Consider the following 23,211-nt stretch of genomic DNA (forward strand, 5'->3'; position numbering starts at 1 on the left):
GCAAGTGCTTTTTATGCAGTTTTTGCAAAGCTATATGTGGAAGGAAACCGTGACCGAGGACAAGCTGATGGCATAAGATGTAAGTACAACTCCTCCGGTTTCATATGCAAAAAAAATTATTGCGCTAGCTTACACGGTTGCAGAGCTACCGGGATTTAAAAATAGTTACGCAAAACGGAGCGTGCTGCTCTGACCGGCTTTAAAGGGTTAAAAACGTATCCCAACGCTGAAGGTTTCCCTGTGGACGGTGAGCTACATGACCTGCTGCTGTCAGTGTGGATTCGTGTGAAAATGCTTCCACTCTGGGATTCGATCATGTGGTTTTCAGAAGCAGCACAAATGAACAATCTTAGTGTTGTTTTCTTTATGAACAGATCCCATCGGCAAGGATGCAATCTCCCAGGGGGAGGACAGAATGCCCCCCAAGCCCCAAAACTGTTTAGTTTATGCTCCACGTTTTATAAAAAATGGAAAGAAATGTTCTGCATCATTTCTCATGGGGAACTGTTACTTTAGATTGACAAATCAATTGTTTAACCAGCAGTTTTCTACCATCCAAACACCGCCTACTCCTACTCTAAATTACAGGCAGATTCCTGCAGTTTTCCTTCATTTAAAGCATAAAGGACATACCTGAGCTGCAGAATTATTAGAATTTGTGAAGCCTGCGTAACACCCAGCTGCTCTACTAGAAACAGAGTATTTTGAGTCTGGGGTGCTCAGTCCTCCAAGTGAGTGGTTAACCATTGTTTTGCAATGTTTCACTTCCTATTGTCAGTCAATGCAAACTTTCAGATTTAACCTCAAAGTCGTGCAACACTATCTATGATGGTGTTGTCAAAGGGAGTCAATGAGTTCAAGAGAGAGGAAGGCAAACTTTTTCTTTCAGAAGTGTGAACGTAAACAGTTGCTGTTGCTGCTCACTGCTAGGTGGAACCTCCTCATACAGCTGCAAGATAAAGTTAGTGAACTCTTTGGAATTGAAGCCTTAAAAACGAAGCCTCCTGCAGTCGTGCTGCTGTTTGAGGACCCGTCACAAACCTGGATAAATGGGAAGGTTGTATTTGGTGTGAAATGGGGATCCGTGCACTGTGGTAACCCCCTGGGAAATAAGAGAGTAGCTAAGAGTAGCTAATCTACATCGCCTGTGTAGGCTCTCAGTCATCCAGGCCATAGTTAAAATTAGGGCTGTTCGATTTAAGGAACGACATATATCTAAAGACGATATGAAAACGCCTGTCGTTTCATATTAAGCTATCATTTGTTTTTTTTCATGGTTTTGATGGTCACCGTAGTGGCTACATTCATTCCTTAAAGTTCTCTAACCTTACTCCTAAACGAGGGGCTCCCTCTGTAACATATGGTTTGTTTATGTCTGACACGGACCAGAAAACTGTAAAATTATGCAGGAAAACGAACCCCAACTCAGACTAGGGCTGTGCGATATGACCAAAATCTCATATCCCGATATATATATCGTTATATCAAACAGCCCTACCTCAGACTCAAACACGACAAACCTTTTCATACACCTACGCAAGAATCATGTGAGGGAGTTTACGGATGAGAAGCAACAAAGAGCCGTCAGGTGCTCAAAATAAACCTCAGACTCAAAGGTAGTAAATACAAAGAAAATGGCGGCCGTTACAGTCAAAACACTCGACTCCAGCTACACGACGCCCAGCTGAAAACACTTTACACAAGTCGAGCTGCCTGAGATCCACAGAATTTACAGAAAATGTGAAATTTTGTGATACATATACCGTTGTCGGGGCGATAAATGTCTTCTATCGGGATATGAGATCTTGGTCATAGTGCACAGCCCTAGTTAAAATAGACCCAGACCATGATGCTTCACATGCGAAATTTAGATACTGGCATTCATTCTGCCCAAACATAGAATCGTTTTTGCCAAAAATGTCATATTTGTCTCATCTGGTATTAAAACTTTACTATTTGGGTTTTTTTTTAGGTTTTTCTTATATCAAGACAATTCCTATTCACTTTTTTATTATCATCTTATTTGTAATCGACAAAATAAACGTCCTTTTTGTTAACATTGATACATTTGTTGGACCTAAAGTAAAAACTGATGACAGAGCTGCATCTCATCTCCTTACTATGAATTACAAACATTCACTTAATGTTTCTTATCTTTGTCCAACCCTTTGAATTATTATTTCAGTTAGTTTGTGTATAACTGACTTTTTTAAAATATCACATTTAGGCACATTCACACTTGCTGAGAAGCTTTTAATCCACTCACTACTCTTACATCAACTTGAGTAACTGAGACCTGACTTAAAACCATGTTACATTCAGGCAGATCAAGGTCAGCCTTGAGATATTCCATGTACTGAGCACTCAAATATAAACAAGCCCAGCAAGACACTGTAAGCGAGGCCAACCCCCCCAAACAACTGAAAGCATAGGTATGCTTTTCACATGACTTTACCATTCAGTTAGAAAACAACACTGTGTAAATAAACATTAATAGTTCTACTGAATAACATTGGATTCATTTTTATTAAACTGTAAAACACAAACGGCATAAACTGTTGAGAATTCACACCTGCAAGAAAAATAAGTCTAACAGAGTGAATGTATAATGGAATTGTAAAGCGCTTTGGGTGCCTTGAAAAGCGCTATATAAATCCAATCCATCATCATTATTATTATAACAATAAAGAGGAAAAGCACCAGACATAATGAATGATGGTCTACCAGCAACAGCTGGAGCAAGGTCGAGCCAAAGAATGTAAGTGTTCAAGTGGAGTTACAGAAGTTGATGAAAACCCATCAAGTTAAATGCAAAGGAAGAATTCCCACAAGTGTTACCTGTTTAAAACAAACAAACTTACTTTTTTGGTGAGAAGGTTACAGAAAATGGAGTACTGGTTATTGTATCAGTAATAACACAGACGTGACGCAGAAGTGTGATTGACATGTTTTCAAATGCCCCATCTTAAAATGTCAAAATTTCCCAAAGAGCATTCCCAGTAAAGCAAAGGGTTTCTCAATCCCATTGGCCTCTCTGTGCAGACTGCAGTTTCCTGTTTATGCACCTTCACAAGATGCACCCTCTCTAAAATATTAATGTTAATTAATTAGCCAAGCCAATTACCTATGAACTGTGACGCTATGAACCTACACAAATCACGACTTTCATAGACAACTGCTGTTCCAGGTCAACAAAATTAAAGCTCATCAGAAATGAACCTACCTGTGGAGGATAGTTGCTCTCAGAAGACCACCTGGAGGACTGATCGTTAGGTTTATCCACCAAGATATTCCTAAACAAAATAAAGAGACAAGTATTTACCCACTGTGGAATACCATCCCACCAAGTGAGCAGAAAACGCGGAAAGACAGCAGTGCAAGGTTGAGCCGAATACAGGTCTGTGTGTCCTGGAAGCTTATGACAGTAGATTTATCACATAACAAAACTACTTTCTTGTAGTCACGCTACATTCTGTTAGAAAGCTCATTTAGGTAACTGTTGTTGTTAGCCAACTAGCATTAAGTCAGCTACTGCTGAACTGTTTGCTGAGTGCTGAACCAGCAACAGGCGAAAGCCGCGGAACTATGGGTGACTTCGTTTATATTAGATTAAAACATGGGTGCTGGCGTGAGCGACAAGTAAGTTTTCCTTTCGTTGCAACAGTTTCAGGTAGCCTATAACCAAGCTCATTAGCATAGCTGCTAAAGCAAAGCTCTATGGTTAGATAACAACAGCTAGTTGCCTACTTCAGCTCTGGAGTCCAGTTAGCTAACGTGGACGTTCGTTTTTCACGTATTAAGATACCGAAGTGTACACTACGTAATCAAAGCGTAAAATATTATACAGCTGTGACAACGGAAGTAACAAAGAATAATCTGGGCGTGTTCCAATGCCAAGTTTTCGGGGTTGTCACTCTAGAATAATATAACTATAAGAGAAGAATACACCATTCAGTTGCTTTGTTTACGTTTTGAGATAACGCTCCAATTGATATCCTACACTGAAGTAGGAAACTGTCCCTTAGTTGCCCACACATTTCACAGAAATTACTGAGCGTCATTTCATCACACAGAAAGTACATCGTAAGCTATTGCTTCCAACAAACGTTTAGCGGAAAAACAACATTATCATTATCGGGCGGCTAAATATCCGAAACCAAACGCCCCACACGGTAGCTAGCGCTAGCTTGCTCGCAGACAAGCTAGGCCAGTCGCGCAGGGTGGAAGAAACACAAGTGCGCCGAGATGACAAAAGACCACCTTCCACCGCAAAACCTAATGCATACGCTGGGCCAGAGGATGGGAAAGATACTCACTCAGGTAAATATGTAGACGAGTAAGAGCTCCATTTAAAAACGCTGAAAGTGAGGACTCTGCTCTCGGGAGCGACAGCCATCTTGTTGCAGAAAATAACAGACAGCGAGAGGTTAGCAAGGAGCGAATATTGACAGCTCTTAAAGAGACAGTACACATATTTGTGTTGTTTACGAAGCCTCCTCGGTAGCATGAACACACTGCACGATACAGTTATCACGTCAGCTCTTCATATTCATCGTAACAAAACTCGTATTTTTTTAAATTATCATTTTTTCCGAATATCATTCCAGCTGAAACATGTTAATTTCAATCGATAAAACATAAAAAGCGAATGATAATAAAATAATAACAATACCTCCATCACATTAATGTGGCCACAGGCCAAAGATGATCTTCTACAGCCCCGTTCCTAAATATGTACATCATCCCTAATTACTACACAGCTACACACACACAGCTACTGGAAGTCGAGTTAACCAAAACTCTTTAAACCTGATCCATAAGTAGGGGTTTCGAAATTAATGCATACATATAAATAGAATAAAGACTCCCACAGAAATAATCAGCCGATCATATAGTATCATACAGTTGACTGCAGTGTTTCCTTTTTGAGACAAAGACAGCAGTGTCCCTTTTCAAACAGCATAGTGTTTTACTATATGTGAAGTCATTCTAGCTTAGAGTGGGTGAGTCATCTGGTGACTAATGCGCTTTATTCCGGTTAGACAAAGCTACTCAGCCTCCTAATTTGCAGCATACACTTTGAAAGAAGATGACTCGACATTTTTTCATCTTGACATTAAGCCAGTATGTAGTTGGTTGTGCGTCTTGCTTTGAGCTAAACGCTATAAATTACCTCCACGAATTAACATACAACTGGTCACAGCTGCCATAACGTCAAACACTGGTTTTCTTGACTGGTTATGTTGGATCACCACAAGCTGCTCTGCTGCAACTGGACATTTTACTGTCAGTTGACTGAAGACACTCAAAAAGGTCACATGGCAGCCAAGTTCTGTAACCGGATGCTTGTTTTTAACAGATATCTGTGCCGACCTGAGAGCAACACTTTGTAAAAATGTAGAAAATAGTCTCTGAGATCAAAGTGATACCATCATAATACTCGCTCTGTACCAACTAATAGATCTATGAATAGTTTGGGCTGGAAAGCGCTGGTCACCTGATAAAGCCGTTTTCTCTTGCTTTAACAGTAGCACCCCCAGGCTTCTACCTTTCTACCTTTAAAACCCGGAGAGCAGCCAAATGGCTGGTAGGCTTTTAGCTAAGCTTTAGCTTCAGCCAAGTGGAAGCTAAATTGGCTAGTCATTCATATGTATATTAGGTTGTTACCTGGGAATTCTGGAGGGAGGGTAGTGGGGGTTTGAGTGGATTGAGGAATTTCCCTGCGAATCTTGCTGACTGTGCCGAGGATGGTGGTTTTCCGTCTAAGAAGTTTTTGCGCAAGTGAAAGTGATGTGAAAAAATTGTCCGTGGTAACATTTCTGCCCTTGTCTAGGAATGGTTCCATCAGCCTCATTACTACATTTTCAGACAGTCTCTCCTCACTGGGACGATTGGGGTCCTTGCCAAGATATGGGAAGACATTGCAAATGTACTTGGATTTTAGGTTGCAAGCCACCCAAAACTTGATCCCAAACTTGTCAGGTTTACTTGCAATATACTGCAGGAAACAGCACCGAGTCTTTGATGGGAAAAGCTGTTCATCAACGGTGATATGTAGACCAGGGTTGTAGCACGTGATGCAGTTGGTGACCAATGATCCCCACACACTGGAAATTGCAGCGAACTTATCAGTCTTTGCTCGATCACAGCGGGTGGACTTGTCATCAAAGCGTAGGTGTTGCATGATGTCTTGGAAGCGGTTTTGTGCCATAGTTCCAATGATCTGTGGGTTTCCCAGGTTTGCTGACCAGCAGTCATTTAGAGATGGAACCCTGTTAACCCCCCGCAAGATGACAATTGCAATAAATGCCATTAGTTCAGGGAGGTCCATGAACCAATGAACATGCTCCGTGCACCACTCAGCAGGCCATTTGTAAATATGTGTACAAATGGTTGGTTTTTTGTACTGTTTTTATCAATAAATCTCAGCAACAAAGGACCTACACCCATGTGTGTTGATTTCTCCCTAAGATTAAGTATCCTGGAGCCTTCACGTCATCCGATGTTTGTCTCCATGCACCTTGGAAGTAGGTGAAGTTGTGCCAGAATAATTTGTTGCTATCGAAGATTTTTTTAAAGCAAAGTCTCAGGCCTGACAGTGACTGTCAGGGGATAACGCGGTGCATGGGACTGTACATATGGAGTGCTTTTCTGCTCTCGCTGAACATCGAACAGCACTTTGCACTACGAGCCACATTCATCCATGGACACAGAAGCTTTTCTAACAGTTACACAAACACTGGAACACTCCACCGGGGATAATGTCAGCATCTTGCCAAGGGCACTTTCAAGACATGGGCTGGAGAATGTCGGGGATTGAACCAGTGACCTTCAAACCAGTTGCTGACCTGTTCCAGTTCCTGCCTATTTAGAAGGAAAGCTGTAGCATTCATATGGGCCTCATTCGGCACATGGTTTTGTAGCAAACAGTTGGTGCAGTGAGTGCTCTCGCCTCTGGCAGCCTAGCTAACCCTTTTGTGGATTAACCAACCCTGCATATATCAGTCAGCTGTATCCTCGTCCCCCTTTGTTCCCCATTCACTTCACACGTTGTTTTATTGTCCATATTAGTTTGAGTTGATATTCAGTTGTTGCAGCATGCACTTCCTATCATGCAATTCAAATTTTTTCAATCTATTTTGTTCTTAAAAGGAAATCGAAGCTCATTTCCAGAGCAACAGTTAAATGGTGACTAAAACAATCAATACAAATTGTTGCGATGATGTTATTGTCTTGATACGGCTGTGTGACAGGCAGGATGCAAAACACTCAGAGGAATAAACTAAAAGAGGCTGCTTCATCGCAGTAGCATCATTTTACAAAACCAAAACTAGAAACTAATAACAAAGACAACGGGAAACCTGGAAACTACGGACAGCAATCTCAGGGACGCATGGAAGGAGAAGCACACAGCGTGGAGCGAGGACGAAACACAGGGCTAAAATACTCTGAGGGATAAGCAGGGAATGGGACACCGGAGCAGAGCACAGCTGGGAGGAATCACACATAAGACAAGGGAAAGCAAAACTATACACACCGACATGAGACAGGAAGAATAACAGAGAGACGCAGACTTGATCTGAACAAAGGGAACACAGAGGGACACGACCGGGGAGCAAGATCAATATTAATAATGATAATAATGATGATGATGATGAAAATAAAAAACAAAACACTGAGTCACTGACCCAGGACCGTAACAGTTATATGATGTATTTGAAATCAAACGTTTTAATTAAGTTCATAAAAGTGAAAATTGGCAATGAAAAGCTTTGCTTCAACAGCTGATTGCATGTGGCAGCATCTTTCATGCTTCATCTTTTCTAGATTGGTTACTTAAAATAAACGAACCAACGATTGTGAGTTTCGGCCTGATAGTTTAAAGTTAGCAGTGTGCGCACGGCGATGGACGTCCTGCTAGACTCGCACTGTGGCTTTGCTGCATAAAAGCATCCACGTTTTGCGGGCTGTGTCACTCGTTCAGACGAGCACAGAGGGGGAGCCGAGAGGTGTCTTTTGTTGCTGAGAGTTGTAATCCACTCTAATTCAAACCACAGGGGGTCTGTGAGCCTCAGAGACCCTCAGTCTTCTGGTATTTTCACACGGTCCCGACTGCCACCAAGTCCCTCCATCACACATCACACATAGACTTCAAAGAGCCGTATGTACTGAGCCTAATCTACTGTACTCGCTAACCTTGTGGCAGCTGCGATACACGATACCTTTATCAACCTGTGTTTATAATTTAGTCCAATATTCAACAACACCACGGAGCATCACATCTGATACGCGGATGAAGTTCTAGGCTCTCATTGTTGTCCTTAGTATTCACCCACCCACTGACAGCTATCCAGAGTCCAACATTACAGAGGGCAAAGACAACACGCGCACCAAAGCTGAACAGCGAACACGAGATAATAGAGCTAACAACAGTTTTTGTCTTGTTTCAGGTGTTTTCTTCAAGTCAGTGTAAGGCAGTGAGTACTACATTATTGGTTTCTATAGCAATTTAATTAAATCAATCTCTGCAAAAACATGCTTTAAAGACATAAAGATGTACTAAATGAGAAACGGCAGCCCACGGCTACCCGACATGGCCCAGTCTGTCTTTGGAATATTTTTCTCATATCTCAGCAAAAGTGTTAGTTTTTGATGACTCGTCCACGAGTGGACTCCATCCAGGCTTGATGATGGTGTGCAGAGTGATAACAGTGTGTCTTTTAAGCACACTTCCAGCTCTTGGCAAACCCTTACTTCCACTTACTAGAAATGGAAAAGGACGCTCGTCAAGTTTCCTGTGCGTGGATGTAAACTGGGAACACAAGTGAGACGTGGTTTACCGCTGTGGAATAACCATATAAAGTGATGGCCCATAATGTGTTACAGCCAACATTAAGCAGACAAAGAGAAACATTAGCACTGTCTCGAGGTTTGTTTCGCATCCAGTATTCATTATCCTGCGGTTCCTCGGCCTTTGCTTTCCAACAACTCTTCAGTGAAATATAGAAATCCTTAAGGAAGTGTTAATGCCTTGCTGCGTGAAGCCGCCAGTGAGTAAATGTCTTTGTTGTACACAGGCTTTGTTAGAGTGTTCCCTGCTGCCTTGGCAAGAAGCAACATAGGGGGCGATCATGGCTCAAGAGTTGGGAGTTCGCCTTGTAATCGGAAGGTTGCCGGTTCGAGCCCCGGCTTGGACAGTCTTGGTCGTTGTGTCCTTGGGCAAGACACTTCACCCGTTGCCTACTGGTGGTGGTCAGAGGGCCCGGTGGCGCCAGTGTCCGGCAGCCTCGCCTCTGTCAGTGCTCCCCAGGGTGGCTGTGGCTACAATGTAGCTGCCATCACCAGTGTGTGAATGTGTGTGTGAATGGGTGGATGACAGGTTGTGTAAAGCGCTTTGGGGTCCTTAGGGACTAGAAAAGCGCTATATAAATACAGGCCATTTACCATTTACCATGTATATAAAGGATGGCTGTGGCCACAGTGAAGTCATCCACCAGTTTATGGAACATTGGTTTAGAGCCTTTAGAGCTGGCGCTGACTAGCTACCCAGGTGGATGAGGTGCATCGCTTAATGTGAAACTGAAAGTTCATTTTGTTTTTAAATATAACTTTATTGAATAACTTCAGTTTTTTTAAGCTTTAATGTCGTTCCAACCGTTCTGGGCACGGCTGCTGTTCAGCTGTAATTAACAAGGAAGAAACGATTTTTTTTGTCTCTTGGTCCTCAGTGGTAGAGTGGGGTGATGGTCACCGTGAGGGGACCCTTTACATTTGACATGGCAGTCTGATCTGTGGTAAAACTAAAAGTATTTTTCAGATCAGCTCTAAAGTCCACGACTTTTAAGTCTTCTGACTACCGTGCTGCTGGCCTCAGCTTCCAAAAACATCCTTGTTTAAATTCACAACATTAGCTTTTTCAGTCAGATGTGTTAATGAGGGATTTAAACCCCTGTATTCAGCCATGCTAACACATTCACAGAGGATATAAAAATAAACAAAATGCAAATGTAATGTAAAATAATCTAAATGTAAAGTCAGTGTAAATAGAGCAAGATTCACACAAAGTGTCCCTCTGTCCACTGTCCTAGACACACAGCTTTACATCCAGTTTCGGTAATCTGCCTCTGATATGAGATCAGGTGTTTTCCCCACAACGTTAGTCACCCTGTGATGATGTCATACAGGCCATGAGCTCATTGGTGGAAAAGCTAACAAAGAGCATCAGCCTGTTCATTAAGAATAACAAAGGTTACCTTCATCATCATTGTCACGTCTAATAAGGATTCTCTTTACTATCATGATAATCATTTTATTTATCATCATCATCTTTATTATAACCAGTGAGGATTATCTCCATCATCATCATCATCATCATCATCATTCTCACATTCATCACCACGACCATCATCGTTATCTTCACCAGCCAAATGTAGTTATCTTCATCGCTGCCATCAGGTTTTCTTTATCATCATCATCACAACTTTTACAGGCTCACTGTCATAATCATCATCATCATAACCACAAATGGTTGTCTGACTATAGCAGTTGTCATTGTCGTTACAATAAAACACCACGCTCTATTTTCATCATAGTCTTCATCAGCAGCAGCATCAACTTATCTTCATCATCATTACTGTTACTAGAGATGACCGACATTACTACAATGACCATTAGAGCCAGCGGCAAAATCTTCCAGATAAAAAACAGACAAACCCCCCAAACAAGTTATCAACCAGCCCGAGCGGGTCTGGTTCCTGCTGCCTTGCATCTTATTTCTTAATTCTCCTGGACGCGCTCGCTGTCGTGAGCGCGCCATCACGTGGGAGGTCCCTTTAAGTTTCCATCGACTGAGGCCTGAGCGTGTCACATGGACATGATATAATGAAAAGGCAGGAACAGAGTGAGTGCGCTGGGCTCTTTGCTAAAGCAGAAGGGAGCAGAAATGTACGCAGTCATCTGCCGACAGTGTAGAGGGCCAGGGGGCCGAGCCCAACCGAACGCTGCCGATCTCGACCGGGCTGGGCCGAGCCGGACAGACTGCGCCTCATCGGACGGGACCTCTGTGTTCGCCGTTGCACCTGCCAGCTGTGACGCGCACTTTAAAAGAGGAGGAAAATGTCGCCTGTGCGCGTATTTCGCACAGTCCCGGAGCAAAGGAGGAGCGCCCTTCGGTGTGAGTGAACTTATTTCTAATAGCTCGGCTGGTGTGGGGATCGGCTCCGGGTTGCTGCCGCAGGTGCGTTTTCGCGCTTGAGTTGTGCCTGGTAGCCAGCCTGCTGTACCCTAGTGAGGACCCGCATCTCTGGGCTTTTGGAATAGTGCGTTTGTTGAAGAAAGCGCAATCACCCTGCAGGGGAGTCTTGATCACGGGCCATGTGCGTGTTTGCCAGTGTCCGCATTCCAGGTGGTGTTGCGCACATAGAAATTGAAGTTGAAGTAAACAAGTGGGCATAAGGGTTCGACTCCGGTGCTTTGAGAACGCGTTTTCACGTTGAGCATGTTGGACTGGAAACATCCCGCGCCTCTGTGGCGAACCCGAAGCTCTGAGTCGAGGTGCCAAGAGCAAGTGAAGTTGTCAGTGGTGATTTTGTGCGGTTTTTACAGCGAGATGGATTATTTGTATGTTTCACCGTTTAATGAGGGCTCGCAGTGTTTGACAGTTCTCCAACTTAACATTGAGATGTGCCCAAAAGGATGACATTCTGTAAACTCCGAGTGTTAAACTGGCTGTGCTGGTTTTCTGGCTCCGGTGCTCATTTACGAGAGCGTCGCTTTAAAGCAGCGGTCCTATGTGTTTAATAAAGCCACCCAATTTCCCTGCGGGATGCCTGCGAGGTGCCGTCAGCGCTTCATTGTGTCAATACTGACTGGTGAGGAAAACAAGAAAACACCTGCCTGCTGCTCTGGTTATTGCGCAAACACACACACATTCCCTCTCCCTCAGACACACACACCATCCAGCGTTTTGCTGATTCATAACTGGGCAGTCACATCATTGTGTATATGACACACACAGTTCAAAGAGCGTCCTATTTTGGCCGCCGTCTCACCCAGAAAGGGGAAGTACTTCAATATTTTAATGCGAGAGGCTCTTCCGGAGTCGCTCTCCAAGTGTTCCAAGAAGCAGCTGATACAAAAGGCTGTCCAGATCCGATCAGCAGAGCAGACAAGAAAACCCCTAAAGACGTATGTAAACTCTTTATAATATCACGACTTATTCCAGACTGTAGTGTCTAAAATAATCAGATTCTTCCATTTCTTACTCGTTTGATATAATAATGATACAGAAGAAGTAGCAAGTTATTAAAACTATTTGTTACTGTAGCACCGAAGAAGAGCTGAAATATTTTTATTAGGAAATGAACAAATTAGTCGACTGGCAGGAAACTAAAGACTGATAACACCAGCAGTCTGTATTTGAAGTTGTGGACAGTGTGGCTGGAACAAAAAGTCAGGTTGGCAACGCTGCCTGTGTGTCCACTGTTTCTCTTTGTTTATAGTGAAAAAGAATGAAACAAGTTACAGATGGTGTTTAATTCAAGAATGTAAAAAACAGAATGAGTGCAAAAGAGTTTTTAACTTTTCAAACACTGACTGCAGTAATTATAACAACATGCTTCAGTACAACCCAGAGGAGATAAGGAAAACTCTTTCTTTATGATGTGACAGCGCTAGCCTAATCATTTATTTTGTTAAAAAAAGTCCAATAAGATAAACTTGGTTCTGCTTCAAGGAAGTGAGCTAAAGTGTGCTGTGTTAAAGTCCAGCGTTCTGTCCATCCATCGTCCGTCTGCTGTTTCTGTGGCTTCGTAAGACATTATTTGATTTCCTTCTTTGTTCCTGTCACAATTATCACGTCCGCTGGAGGATGGGTGCAGTATGCTGTTACGATGCATTGCTAGAGGTCGGCGAACAATCAATTTCACTTGCAACGAGCCACTTTCACAAAGCAAACCTTTAAGGCTGTGACAGGATTCCCCGCTTACACCTGTCATTAACGTTTGTATCACAGTGTTGTACTGTGGAGCATGTGGCCTGAGCTTTGCAATCCAGGGCAGACATTACATAACAGTAACACAGTGATTCTGTAGTGCACAGCCAACCAATAACAAAGCTCTGACATCATGTTTCCTCTGTTCAAATTACATCAAGTTCACTAATAATTTGGTAGCGCAGGTCCTGCTCCAGTACAAACTTACGGGACTGCATCAGCTCTGATTCGTGCATCTGCCACTGCATCATTTCTTTCAAGTTCAAATGAAACCAACCAAATTCTGTTTGTTTGACTGGAGGAATGGTCAGCTTCCCGATAAACAGCATCTGCGCCCTGACAAGTATAAGCATTGTAAAACGTGACCTCTGCTGTCCTCCAGTAGTTGTATAGTAATGAAATTTGCAATAATCCCACAGCATTAACCATTAACCGCATTAATCCTGCTGTGTTTGGCCTTATTAGAACACGAGAACAAATCCATCATCCTTTTGAAGCAAACTTTCGCAGCTCTAAGCTGTTATTTCCGTCCTCGAGAGCATTACTTGGCAAAGTGAATTTGAACTGGGATTAGCCGCATGCTGGAAATGGCTGGAGTGTGTCAGTGGTGTTCAGCGGCGATAGCATGGCCTCCCTGTTACTGTGGGTTCCTGTTTATCTGTGACTGTTTTTGTGGGTGCATACACGTGCTGACTGAAGACAGACTTTCCAATCTGCGTCACAGACTGTGCCTGACGTCTGTCAGATGTTTGTGCTCGCCTTGTCTCAACAAATAGCTCTGTTTCATTTGAATACATTGTTTTCATCCTTTCTTCTGCTAGCTTGTGTAAATGGTCAGTGCAGAAGCCGATTTGTTCAACTGCACCGTCCACTGAGTCTCTTTGCTGCCACACAGCAGTCTGTGCTACTTGGATCCCCAGCATCAGAGGCTAATCTGAGAAATGTTTTTTCCCTTTGTTGTGATCTGAAGTAAACGGTGTATGTTTTTTTCCCTGTGAACAACGAGCTACAGTGTGAGAGCAGCTCACACAGCCAGCTGTAAAAGTTGTGTTTCCGCTGGCTTTATGTGGTCATAATTAGCAGCTCCCATGTGACTCAGTGATGTGTGCGTGTGTGTTTGAGCCTTTATGTAAGAGCATGCCTTTGAGCAGGGGCATGCTTGTGTTTACATGACAGCCGATCAGAAAGGGAAGTGACGCGGGCGGCAGCGGAGGGGTGAGAGCGGCAGACATTATGCTGCTGCAGAGTGGGAGAGAAAGGAGTGAGAGCACGGGGAGCAGGAAAACCACAGACAGATAAAAAGGTGAGACAGGAACAAAGAAGCTAACGAGCGATCGCTTTCTTGGTTACTGCGTGCTCGCTGGCCTGCACTGTGGCTGGATCCATCGTAAACAAATGCAAACATGCAGTAAAAATGAGCCAGTGTCCATGTGGGCTGGGCGAGTGCGCATTTGATTATGAAATGTGTTTACGCTCAGCTCACTACAAAAGTAGTGGCACAGGCTTTTGTTTGTCCAGAGCTGTGCTCGTTCCAGCTCGGAGCCAACCTCTTTAGTCGCTGTTCAAAGTGACCTCATCATCTCGCTGGCCAGCCGCCCTCCCAGACTCGAGCTGACTGCAACTTACTTGTCGGTTAAATGACTTTCATAACAGCTTCAGTAATGGACACTCCTCAAATATTTCCTCAGCAAACGGAGGTCTTCCTAAGGGATGGGAAATGGACATGGGAAGATGGGTTCTCAGATGTATCTCAGGCCCAACGAGCCATCTAACACAACGAGAGACGTGGCAAAGGAATAAGCAAAATCAGGTTACTCTGCAATGAGTTTAGGCTGTGCTGACCTTCCCTGACTGACAGCAGTATTATCGAATCTGGGTCCTTCTGTGGATTCTTCATGTCGTACTGTAAATCACCGATCGTGTTCCCAAGAGACTGCAGCATTCATTATAGTCAGACAAACACGAAGGTTGTACTTCAATCACCAAATCTCCACCCGTGTGAGCGGCGTGACAGCAGAGGTAACTGGGTCATCACCATCAGCTGGGTTCTTCCTCTTTTCTTCCTCCTGTAGTCTGCACAGCTGTGCCTGTAAATACATGTCTCTTATATCAGATGCTGACATACATTTAATAGCAAATTAACAGCGTTCATCCCACGAGGAGCACGAGCATGCTTATTAAGTGGCGTTCTGTGATTTTACTTTAAGTAACACATTATAGTCCAACACTGGCAAAGAGAACCGGGTCTATCCTCTGTGGAGCCTGGTTTATGACTGCAGGTCAGCTCCTTTAATTATTAGTCCAGAGAGTTCATATCCAGTGTGGCTGAATGTGCTGAGCAGATGTTTGAGAAACACTTGATTTCCTCTATTAACAACTTGTCCTGCTGTAAAGCTACAATTCTAAAAATTTGGAAATCTGAAGAAACCTCTGTGGTTGGAAATCGGCATAGTTCAAACTGAGAACTGCAGATTGTTGCGCTACAATGACACTGATCTCTGGCTCCTCGGTACATGCAGCAAAGAAGCTCTGAGGAAGTAGAAGGAAATCATTTGGTGAGCTAATCATTTTGAGCCATCTACAAATGTAGGCTCTCCCAGCTTTTCACAGTTTGGGGTTGTACCATCAGAAATGTAAAGGCTTTATCCTTGAAGCTTGAAACTTCACGGTACTGCACTGCATTTCCATGACATGGGTTTGCATTTGGAGCTGGACCCAAGATGCTGCGCAGCAGCTGCACACTTGTTTAACACCAGTCTGCCGCACAGAGAGACAATCATTCGCAGCCACGTTCACACCCACGGCCAATTTACAATCGCTTCTTATTTCACTTATGACTGCCGTGGGATATGCATTGTGATTGAACTGGGAGGTGGTCTGGTCAGAGGTGAGTGGCGCATTGCATTGTTGAGCAGTCTGCAGGATGGAGGCTGAATTGGCAGCGAGAGTCTGGCCTGGCACCAAGCTGCTTGGCATACAACCGGCCTGGGGAGGACGTGAAACGAAGCCTCAGCAGGGCTCGGGTAATGGAGGAGAAAACTGCCCACAGCTTTATTAGGGAGGATCAGAGAGGTAAGACACAGATGCAAATAAAAGATTTGTATTAAAAGACAAAAGTCTTATTTAAGTGAATTTCTTCTACTTCCTCTCGTTTGGCAGAGCCTCTTTACTGTGGGAACATCAGGTCTGCCTTTAACAAAGATGTAACATCGTGTGGGTAACAGCCCACTGCCCATATGTCTGCTGGTCGGAGCAATGACACAACACAGGGAAAGGAAATGTGTGGCGGAGGTGAGATATAAACACAGGAACGTAAAGAGGGAGAGTGATGGTCTGGGTCATAGATGGGCTTCAGCCGGAAGAGTCCACAAACTCTGTGCTTCTGTTTCCTTTCACAAGTCTTTCCACCTTTCCACTTCAGCCACATGCATACAACTCACACCATTTCTGCTTGCGCTGTTCCTGGATAAGCCTTCAGATCGCAGGACACAGCAGACAGAGCTTTGCTGCTAAGCGATGACAGTAGTACAGAGTGACACATAAAGAAGAAGAAGAATCCACACCTAAATCCTAATGGATGGTTTTGTTGGTGACCCCGCCCCCACAAAGTGATAGGAGTAATATGAACCGTACGAGGATGAAAACAATAGCTAGCACTGGGGTTTCAGGAACTGCAGTTCCTCTAACGGCCACTTGAAGCTAGCTCCAAGAGTGAATGACGCCCCACAGAGTCCCATGTTAAAATGACCAACTCACACAACATTAAAAAGCATATTTAAAGACTAGCACAAGAAGTGTTTTTGGTCTCTATGGATACTTTCCATTGTCATAAGAATAATCTGCTGTTTTGACTGACAGACGTATGGACACTGAGCTGGACCTCTCCTCTCTGTTTGTACTGTTAAGCATTTATTCTAATCATCTAACTAACACATCGTTCTGTTCGGCACAGCCAATCTCAGTTTTGTTGAGTGAAATCTCGAATTTTATTAGTCGTTGTTCAGCACTAATTAGCAGAGACGTGACGAGTGACTGCACTGCGTGGTTATCAATGCTTTCATGCAAAAGATTCTTGGTTCAAGCCTGGGAGGAGTCACAAACTGGCCGCCTACTGCCTCCTAATGGGAGGGTGGGCTCGGTAAGGGCATCTAGTATAAACATGGATCAGCTGTAGCAATCCACTGGGAAATAAGGAAGCAGTTGAAAGCCGATCTCAGGAAAACAACATGGCGACAGTTGTCTGTCTTTTATATACAGTCTACACTCTGAAACTTTATATTGATTTCAGTTCCCAGTTTTAGGAGTGAAACAAATGACCACAAAGTATAAATAGTAAAGGACAGGAGGGTTTGATGAGTCCCTTGATGGTTTTGATTCGATATGTGAAAGGATACAAGAGGCATTCAAGAATTTTGTCACATGGTGAGGCTGTACTTGGAAATGTTACTGAAGCAGGAGAGTTTCTGTGAGCTAGCGAGTGCTACTGCTCTGCAAAGTAGGCCAAAGGCACAGGGGAGTGTCACATGAACCAACACTGCTATGTTAGCCATCCTCCAGTGTCTTGTTCAAGCCACAGATGGGAAGAGAGACACTCACCGAGAGAGAGAGAGCGAGCACTCAGCATGCGTCATGTATCCCATGCTGCTTGACGTCTGTGCATGACACCCAAAACCGCACTGCTGAAAAGGGGAAGTGCTCATTTCTGTCGGCCGGGAAACCACACTGACCTTCTCCGTAACCACTTTAACTAGTGCTGAAGGTCAGCAGAGCACAGGGATTTCTCTGAGCTTAGGGTGAGTGTCCAGCTCTCATGTCGGGCCACAGGAGACCCAGGAAGTCTGACCCGGTCCCTAATGCCACAGAAGCCAAACCGACAAAACTATTGTCAGTTTGTCGCCTAGCGTGCTGTCACCTCCTCCGCCGCTGACTCTCTCTGCAAGCCTGCTAAAGTGAGAAGCATCCCCAAGGAAACAGAGGGGTTAGTGAGAAAGGCTGTGGGAAAATAATAAAGCAGTGCGGTTGGTCAGAGTAACAGTTGTGAGGTCATAGGAAAACCAACTGGTGCTTCTGACGCGGCTGGATTTATTCCTGTTTGAACATCGTTGTCTAGGAGGCTTTCTGTCATCTGCCTCTGTAAAGTACAGTGAGGAGGGAACACCAGTTTCCCCAGTGGCTGGAAACCAAATAGACTGGCCATACCAGTTCACTCCGCAAGAGAAAACGGCAGGGTTACGTGGGGATAACACAAGATCTCGGGTTCCTGTGAATTCACAAAAACGGCACACAAAGAAGGCTTTGGTTTCTGAGAAAGCCTCTTGATGTGGGCTTGCTGAAGCTGCTGACACTGTGATGTTTGTCACACACACTCTCTCATCCCTTGTCAGCCACTTCCACTTCTACACGTTGATTGTACATGCAACAGCTCTACTCTGACCTACATGTTGAGAATGGACATGGAACACTTGCCATTTATAGCCTCTTTTCCTGTGCCGGTCCCTGACGTAACAGCAGAGCACAAAGTTCCCTGAAAAAGTTCTGCTGCCCTTTCCAAGACGCGGAACAATAGAAAGGAGACCGCTTGTACAGGCTTTGTTTTCCATCATGCTGGGTATCACTTTGTCCAAAAGTAAAACACTTCCAGTTTGACTTCACACGCTGTGTTTGCTTGTGCAATGCACTTTCACACACACCAACTGAATCCACTGTGCCAGAGAAGCTGACACTCAGGAGAAGCTTGCTCACAGAGATGCACTCATTCTGTTGTTCAGTTTCACTGCACAGGCTTAACTATGCTGCACAGTATTATATATACATGTTTATTATAATGTGATTTTTATTTGACAAGACTGTCGGCGCCCTCGTGTCTGCAGGATGGAGTTAATGAACTGATGGGCCGACGTTCTCTTCAGGGTTTTCTGACAGCAATCAGAATAAAGATAAACCTTTATTAGTCCCACACGGGGGACATGTCTTTGGTCACAGCAGAGAGAACAAGTTAAGAGCAGTAAAATTTTAGAAAAACACAAAAGAATAAGATTAGATAAAATAGAAAAACATACTAGTTCATGCAGCCCGGACCATGACACTACCTCTACTGTGTTTGACTTTGGGAATGTTTTGTTTCTGGAACGCTGTGCTGGTTTGATGCCCGATGTAACGAGTCGGACACTCCTTTGTGCTCTCTTTGGTCGACACTTTGTTTCTATTGTTGAATCGTAAACACTGACATTGGTAAAATGGCCTGTATTTGTACAGCGCTTTACTAGTCCCTAAGGACCCCAAAGCACTTTACACACCCATTCACACACACATTCACACACTGGTGATGGCAGCTACATTGTACCCACAGCTGGGGCGCACTGACAGAGGCGAGGCTGCCGGACACTGGCGCCACCGGACCCTCTGACCACCACCAGTAGGCAACGGGTGAAGCGTCTCGCCCAAGGACACAACGACCGAGACTGTCCGAGCCGGGGCTCGAACCAGCAACCTTCCGATTACAAGGCGAACTCCCAACTCCAGGATCGCACATTAACTGAGACAAGTGTGCCCTGCAGGTTGTTCTTGTTCTGGGTTCTTTTGCGACCTCCTGGATGAGTTGTCGATGTGGTCTTGAAGTCATTTTGGCAGACCAGACACTCCTGGGAAGTACACATTGTTCCAGATTTTCTCAGCGAATGTGATTTGTGATTGGTTAGGATCCCAAAGCCTTGGAGATGGCTCTGTAACATGATAGATGTCAGTGCCTTTGTTTCTTCTCTGGCGCTTGTTCAGATCGTGGCGTGACCTGTTGCTTTTGCAGCTCTTTCAGCCTGCTCCTCCTGGTCAGACCAGTTCTATTTAAATCATTTCTTCATTTAAAAGAGTCGGGCAGTAATCAGGGCTGCCTCTGTGCTGAGTCATGGTGAGGTAGAATCACAGGGATGGATGTTACTACACATGCATGCAGAACCTTTTACAGGGAAAAGCAAACACGTGTCTTCGTTTGATAAACCCATCCATCATCTAGTCAGCCAATTTGGTTTTTGAGGCGACTTTTACTACATCACAACTTGTGTTTATTATTATTTAAAAATGATGAAAATCAATAAATAATGTAAAACGAGCACATAAACTATGATATCTGACTCTAAGGCTATGTTCACACTGCAGGCGAATCCGACTTTTTTGACCCTGTGCGACTCATATCCGATCATGGTGTGACAGTGTGAACGGCACAAATCCGACCTGGGTCACTTTCATATGTGGTACTGAATCCGACACATATCTGATGTTTCAGAAAGCGACTGCTGTTTGATGGTCACGTCGCATTAAATCCGTCTTTTACGTCACTGACACGAGACAGACGCCAATTATCAGCGCCGGAGAAGACATGGTGAACGCTTCCTGGCCATCCAGTGTAGATGTCAGTGAAACTGTTGGGAAGACAACGTTGGAGAAACGTGAACATTTTATTTGTTCTGTATAATCTGCAGATTCTGACAGAAATCTATCCTTTGAAGCAGCAACAAGGATCATTATTAGGCCAAATGTAAATAACACAATAACTTTATAACTTAAAGCGAAATTGGGAAACGTAAAGTCCGAAGTCTTTATATGAAGGCCATCAGTCACACACACTGTTGCTCTGGGTCTAAACAGAGCGCGTTGTGTGTGACGTCTTCTTTTGCGCATGCGCCGCTTTGAGCGTTCACACTAGAGCGCGTTTGCTGTCGCATTTTATTTGTAGTGTGAACGAGCAGACAAAAAAATCGGATTTGATCAAAAAATCTGAATTGAGCATCAAGACCTGCAGAGTGAACGTAGCCTAAGAGAAAACATATTCCAATACGGTGAAGTACACAATCACAGGGACGCAAACAATGTAAAAATAAAGATTATGTTACGCAGCATCAGTCCCATATGCTGTTCTATGTTGAGATCATGCTTTCAGTGATGTTATCCTCAGGAGCGCGCTCCCATGTGGAACAATATTTAATTGTTCCACATGAATTCTGTGCAGGTGGTGAAACAAACGTGGCTGAAGCCTTTAATGCCTTTGATGTTTTACTTGAAATCATATTTGATAGAAGCACAGTGTCCTGTCATCACACAGCTCAGGGGAAGTACAGAGTTGGGCAGCGGTTCTCGTTTGGTTGATCAGATCAGCACAGCTGAGTCTTTTCTGGTGCAGAATAAGGTGCTCCACTTGTGTTTGTTTCTATGTGTGAGAAGGCAGCGAGAGGCTCGTTATCGCCGTCACGGCCCTCTGGCCGAGTCATGAGGCCTGTGCACGCGCGGCCGACTTTATGTTATTTTTGAAATCTCACAGTGTCATTTCATTAACTTGACACTCCTCTTAGCCTTCCTCTCCCACTGTGTGCGCTTCTATCTGGTCTCCCTGCGCTTCCCCTCCACCCCTGTTCCCACGGCAACACGTGGCTATCGGTTACATAACCACGACACACGTATTTGTGTGCATGCGCATGTGTCCCTGCGGTCGCCCCTGGCCTTGGGAAACCAAACATGCAGCTTTCAGGCTTTTGGGTTCTTGCAAGCGCATTATTGATAGTGTTAACACTGATCGCGCCACAGGCTTAAATAGAGCCTTGTGTTTGTTTGTGCGGTTGTGTGCTCTCATTTTACACCGCTGCAGTGTATTTCATTTCCACTAGATGGGAACAATGTGCAAGTAACAAACACCAAATGTGTCTGCTAGTGCCAGCTTAAGTTGTTGATGAGCAAGCGCTGATCAGTAAGATGAAGGTGCTGATGGTGCATCGCCGATGAATGCGTCGCTCGTCTGTGTGCAACCCGCACTGGCTGCTTCATTCAATAAGTGTCCTTGCTCGTGTTTGTGGTATGAATGAGGATTAGTGTGTGATTGAATGTTGATGTGGATGTGTGTGGGCATCTGAAATTAATCACACACACACAGAGCCAGGCCCTCAGATCACCTCTAATGGCACTGGGCAGGCCTCAGTAGGGGAGGCCGAGCTGCTGTTCATTTCAATTAGAGCCATGTCGAGGAGTGAGCCCAAGCATCAGGCTTCCCCCTAATTGAGCTCATTTCATATTTATGAGGCAGAAATATGGGTCTGTGGGGGCGCTTTCACTTAAGATTGCTAAAACACGCGGTTCAAGTAGAAGTCAGGTCTGCGTGTCGTGTTTGAGGAAACAAAAATGGTGGGAAAAGCTAAGAGATGGGATATTTTGCTTGTGTGTGTGAGGAGCTCCGGCAGTAAAGCCCTCAGTTCCTCATCTGAGTGTACAGTGTGGCATTGTGCAGCGCGGCAGTGAACGCTGTTATTAGAGACTTTATGGCCCACGCTGTGTCTGTTGTGTTGGCATCTTCTGCTTATGCTACCAAACTGACCTCGATAAATCCAGGAATACTGAGTGCTCATGGAGCTGACTCTTTCCTAAAGGGTCCCACACACACTGGTCGGTGGTGTAATCAGGGCCCAGCTCGTGATTGTTGGGCTTCGGGCCCATTAATCAGCCCCTCACTCTGTCTCCACCCCTGCTTAGCCAAGTTAAATTGGTTTTAACTGGATTTGTTGCACTTTTATGTGAACCTTATAAGCACATTGTTAACTAGATCTTGCATTAACAACAGAAAATTAATGAGAGGTTTCAGGATTAGTTAGTAGTGTAGCAGCCTCTCATCCCTATATTTTTTATACATAATCAGAATCAGAATACTTTATTGATCCCTAGGGGAAATTATTTTTCGTTACAGTGCTCCATTAAAAACAAACATTAACAGAGACAGACAATACACTAACTAAGAATAGCATTATTATTATTATTATTGGAAAAAAGCTGGTATAATTCCCATCTACTAAGCAATATTTTTTGAAGTCTCTGGAGGAGTTATCTACCAACTGGGAATAAAGCTTTGACTGGAGTCAGCAGAGTTCAGCTGTGTGACTCAGCTTTTTAGAAAAGGAAAAAAATATTTAGCATCTAATCAGCGTAATCACTGTAGTGTCTCTGCATTTATTCTGTTATGTTAACCATGTTTGTGTCTGTAACTACTGAAACTGCTGAAAGTGCCACAAACATGGGCAGTAGCGTATAAAAGAGACGGGAGCGTGTGGCTGTGAAATGTGAAGTCACAGCAGAAGTGTCTGAAATGTGCATTCTGTGCACTTGGCCAGCAGGGGGCAGCCCTGCAAAAACACCTGTGGTTGTGTAGACATTTATGGAAAAACAGCCTTCATCTCCACTCTGTAGTC

The 23,211-nt window shown here is 44.1% G+C and overlaps 2 protein-coding genes across 3 annotated transcripts in view; one reads left to right on the forward strand and one right to left on the reverse strand.

Annotated features, from left to right (window-relative positions):
- The window catches only part of mkln1 (muskelin 1, intracellular mediator containing kelch motifs), a 28,456-nt gene extending 24,021 nt beyond the window's left edge, over positions 1–4,435 (reverse strand). For both annotated transcript variants that reach the window (XM_080886854.1, XM_080886853.1), the window contains exons 1-2: positions 4,317–4,435; positions 3,224–3,293 (exon numbers count right to left, since the gene is read on the reverse strand). In XM_080886854.1, the coding sequence (XP_080742980.1) occupies positions 3,224–3,293; positions 4,317–4,396 (150 nt within the window). In that variant the 5' untranslated portion in view covers positions 4,397–4,435. The remainder of the gene's footprint in view (positions 1–3,223; positions 3,294–4,316) is intronic.
- Positions 4,436–10,550: 6,115 nt separating this feature from the next.
- Positions 10,551–23,211, forward strand: part of LOC308399542 (uncharacterized protein) — a 78,863-nt gene continuing 66,202 nt past the window's right edge. Inside the window, exon 1 of the mRNA XM_080886857.1 lies at positions 10,551–11,173. Within this exon, the coding sequence (XP_080742983.1) occupies positions 10,943–11,173 (231 nt within the window). The 5' untranslated portion in view covers positions 10,551–10,942. The remainder of the gene's footprint in view (positions 11,174–23,211) is intronic.

Source organism: Rhamphochromis sp. 'chilingali', assembly GCF_963969265.1.
Source record: "Rhamphochromis sp. 'chilingali' genome assembly, chromosome: 7".
NCBI classification, from domain to species: Eukaryota; Metazoa; Chordata; class Actinopteri; order Cichliformes; family Cichlidae; genus Rhamphochromis; species Rhamphochromis sp. 'chilingali'.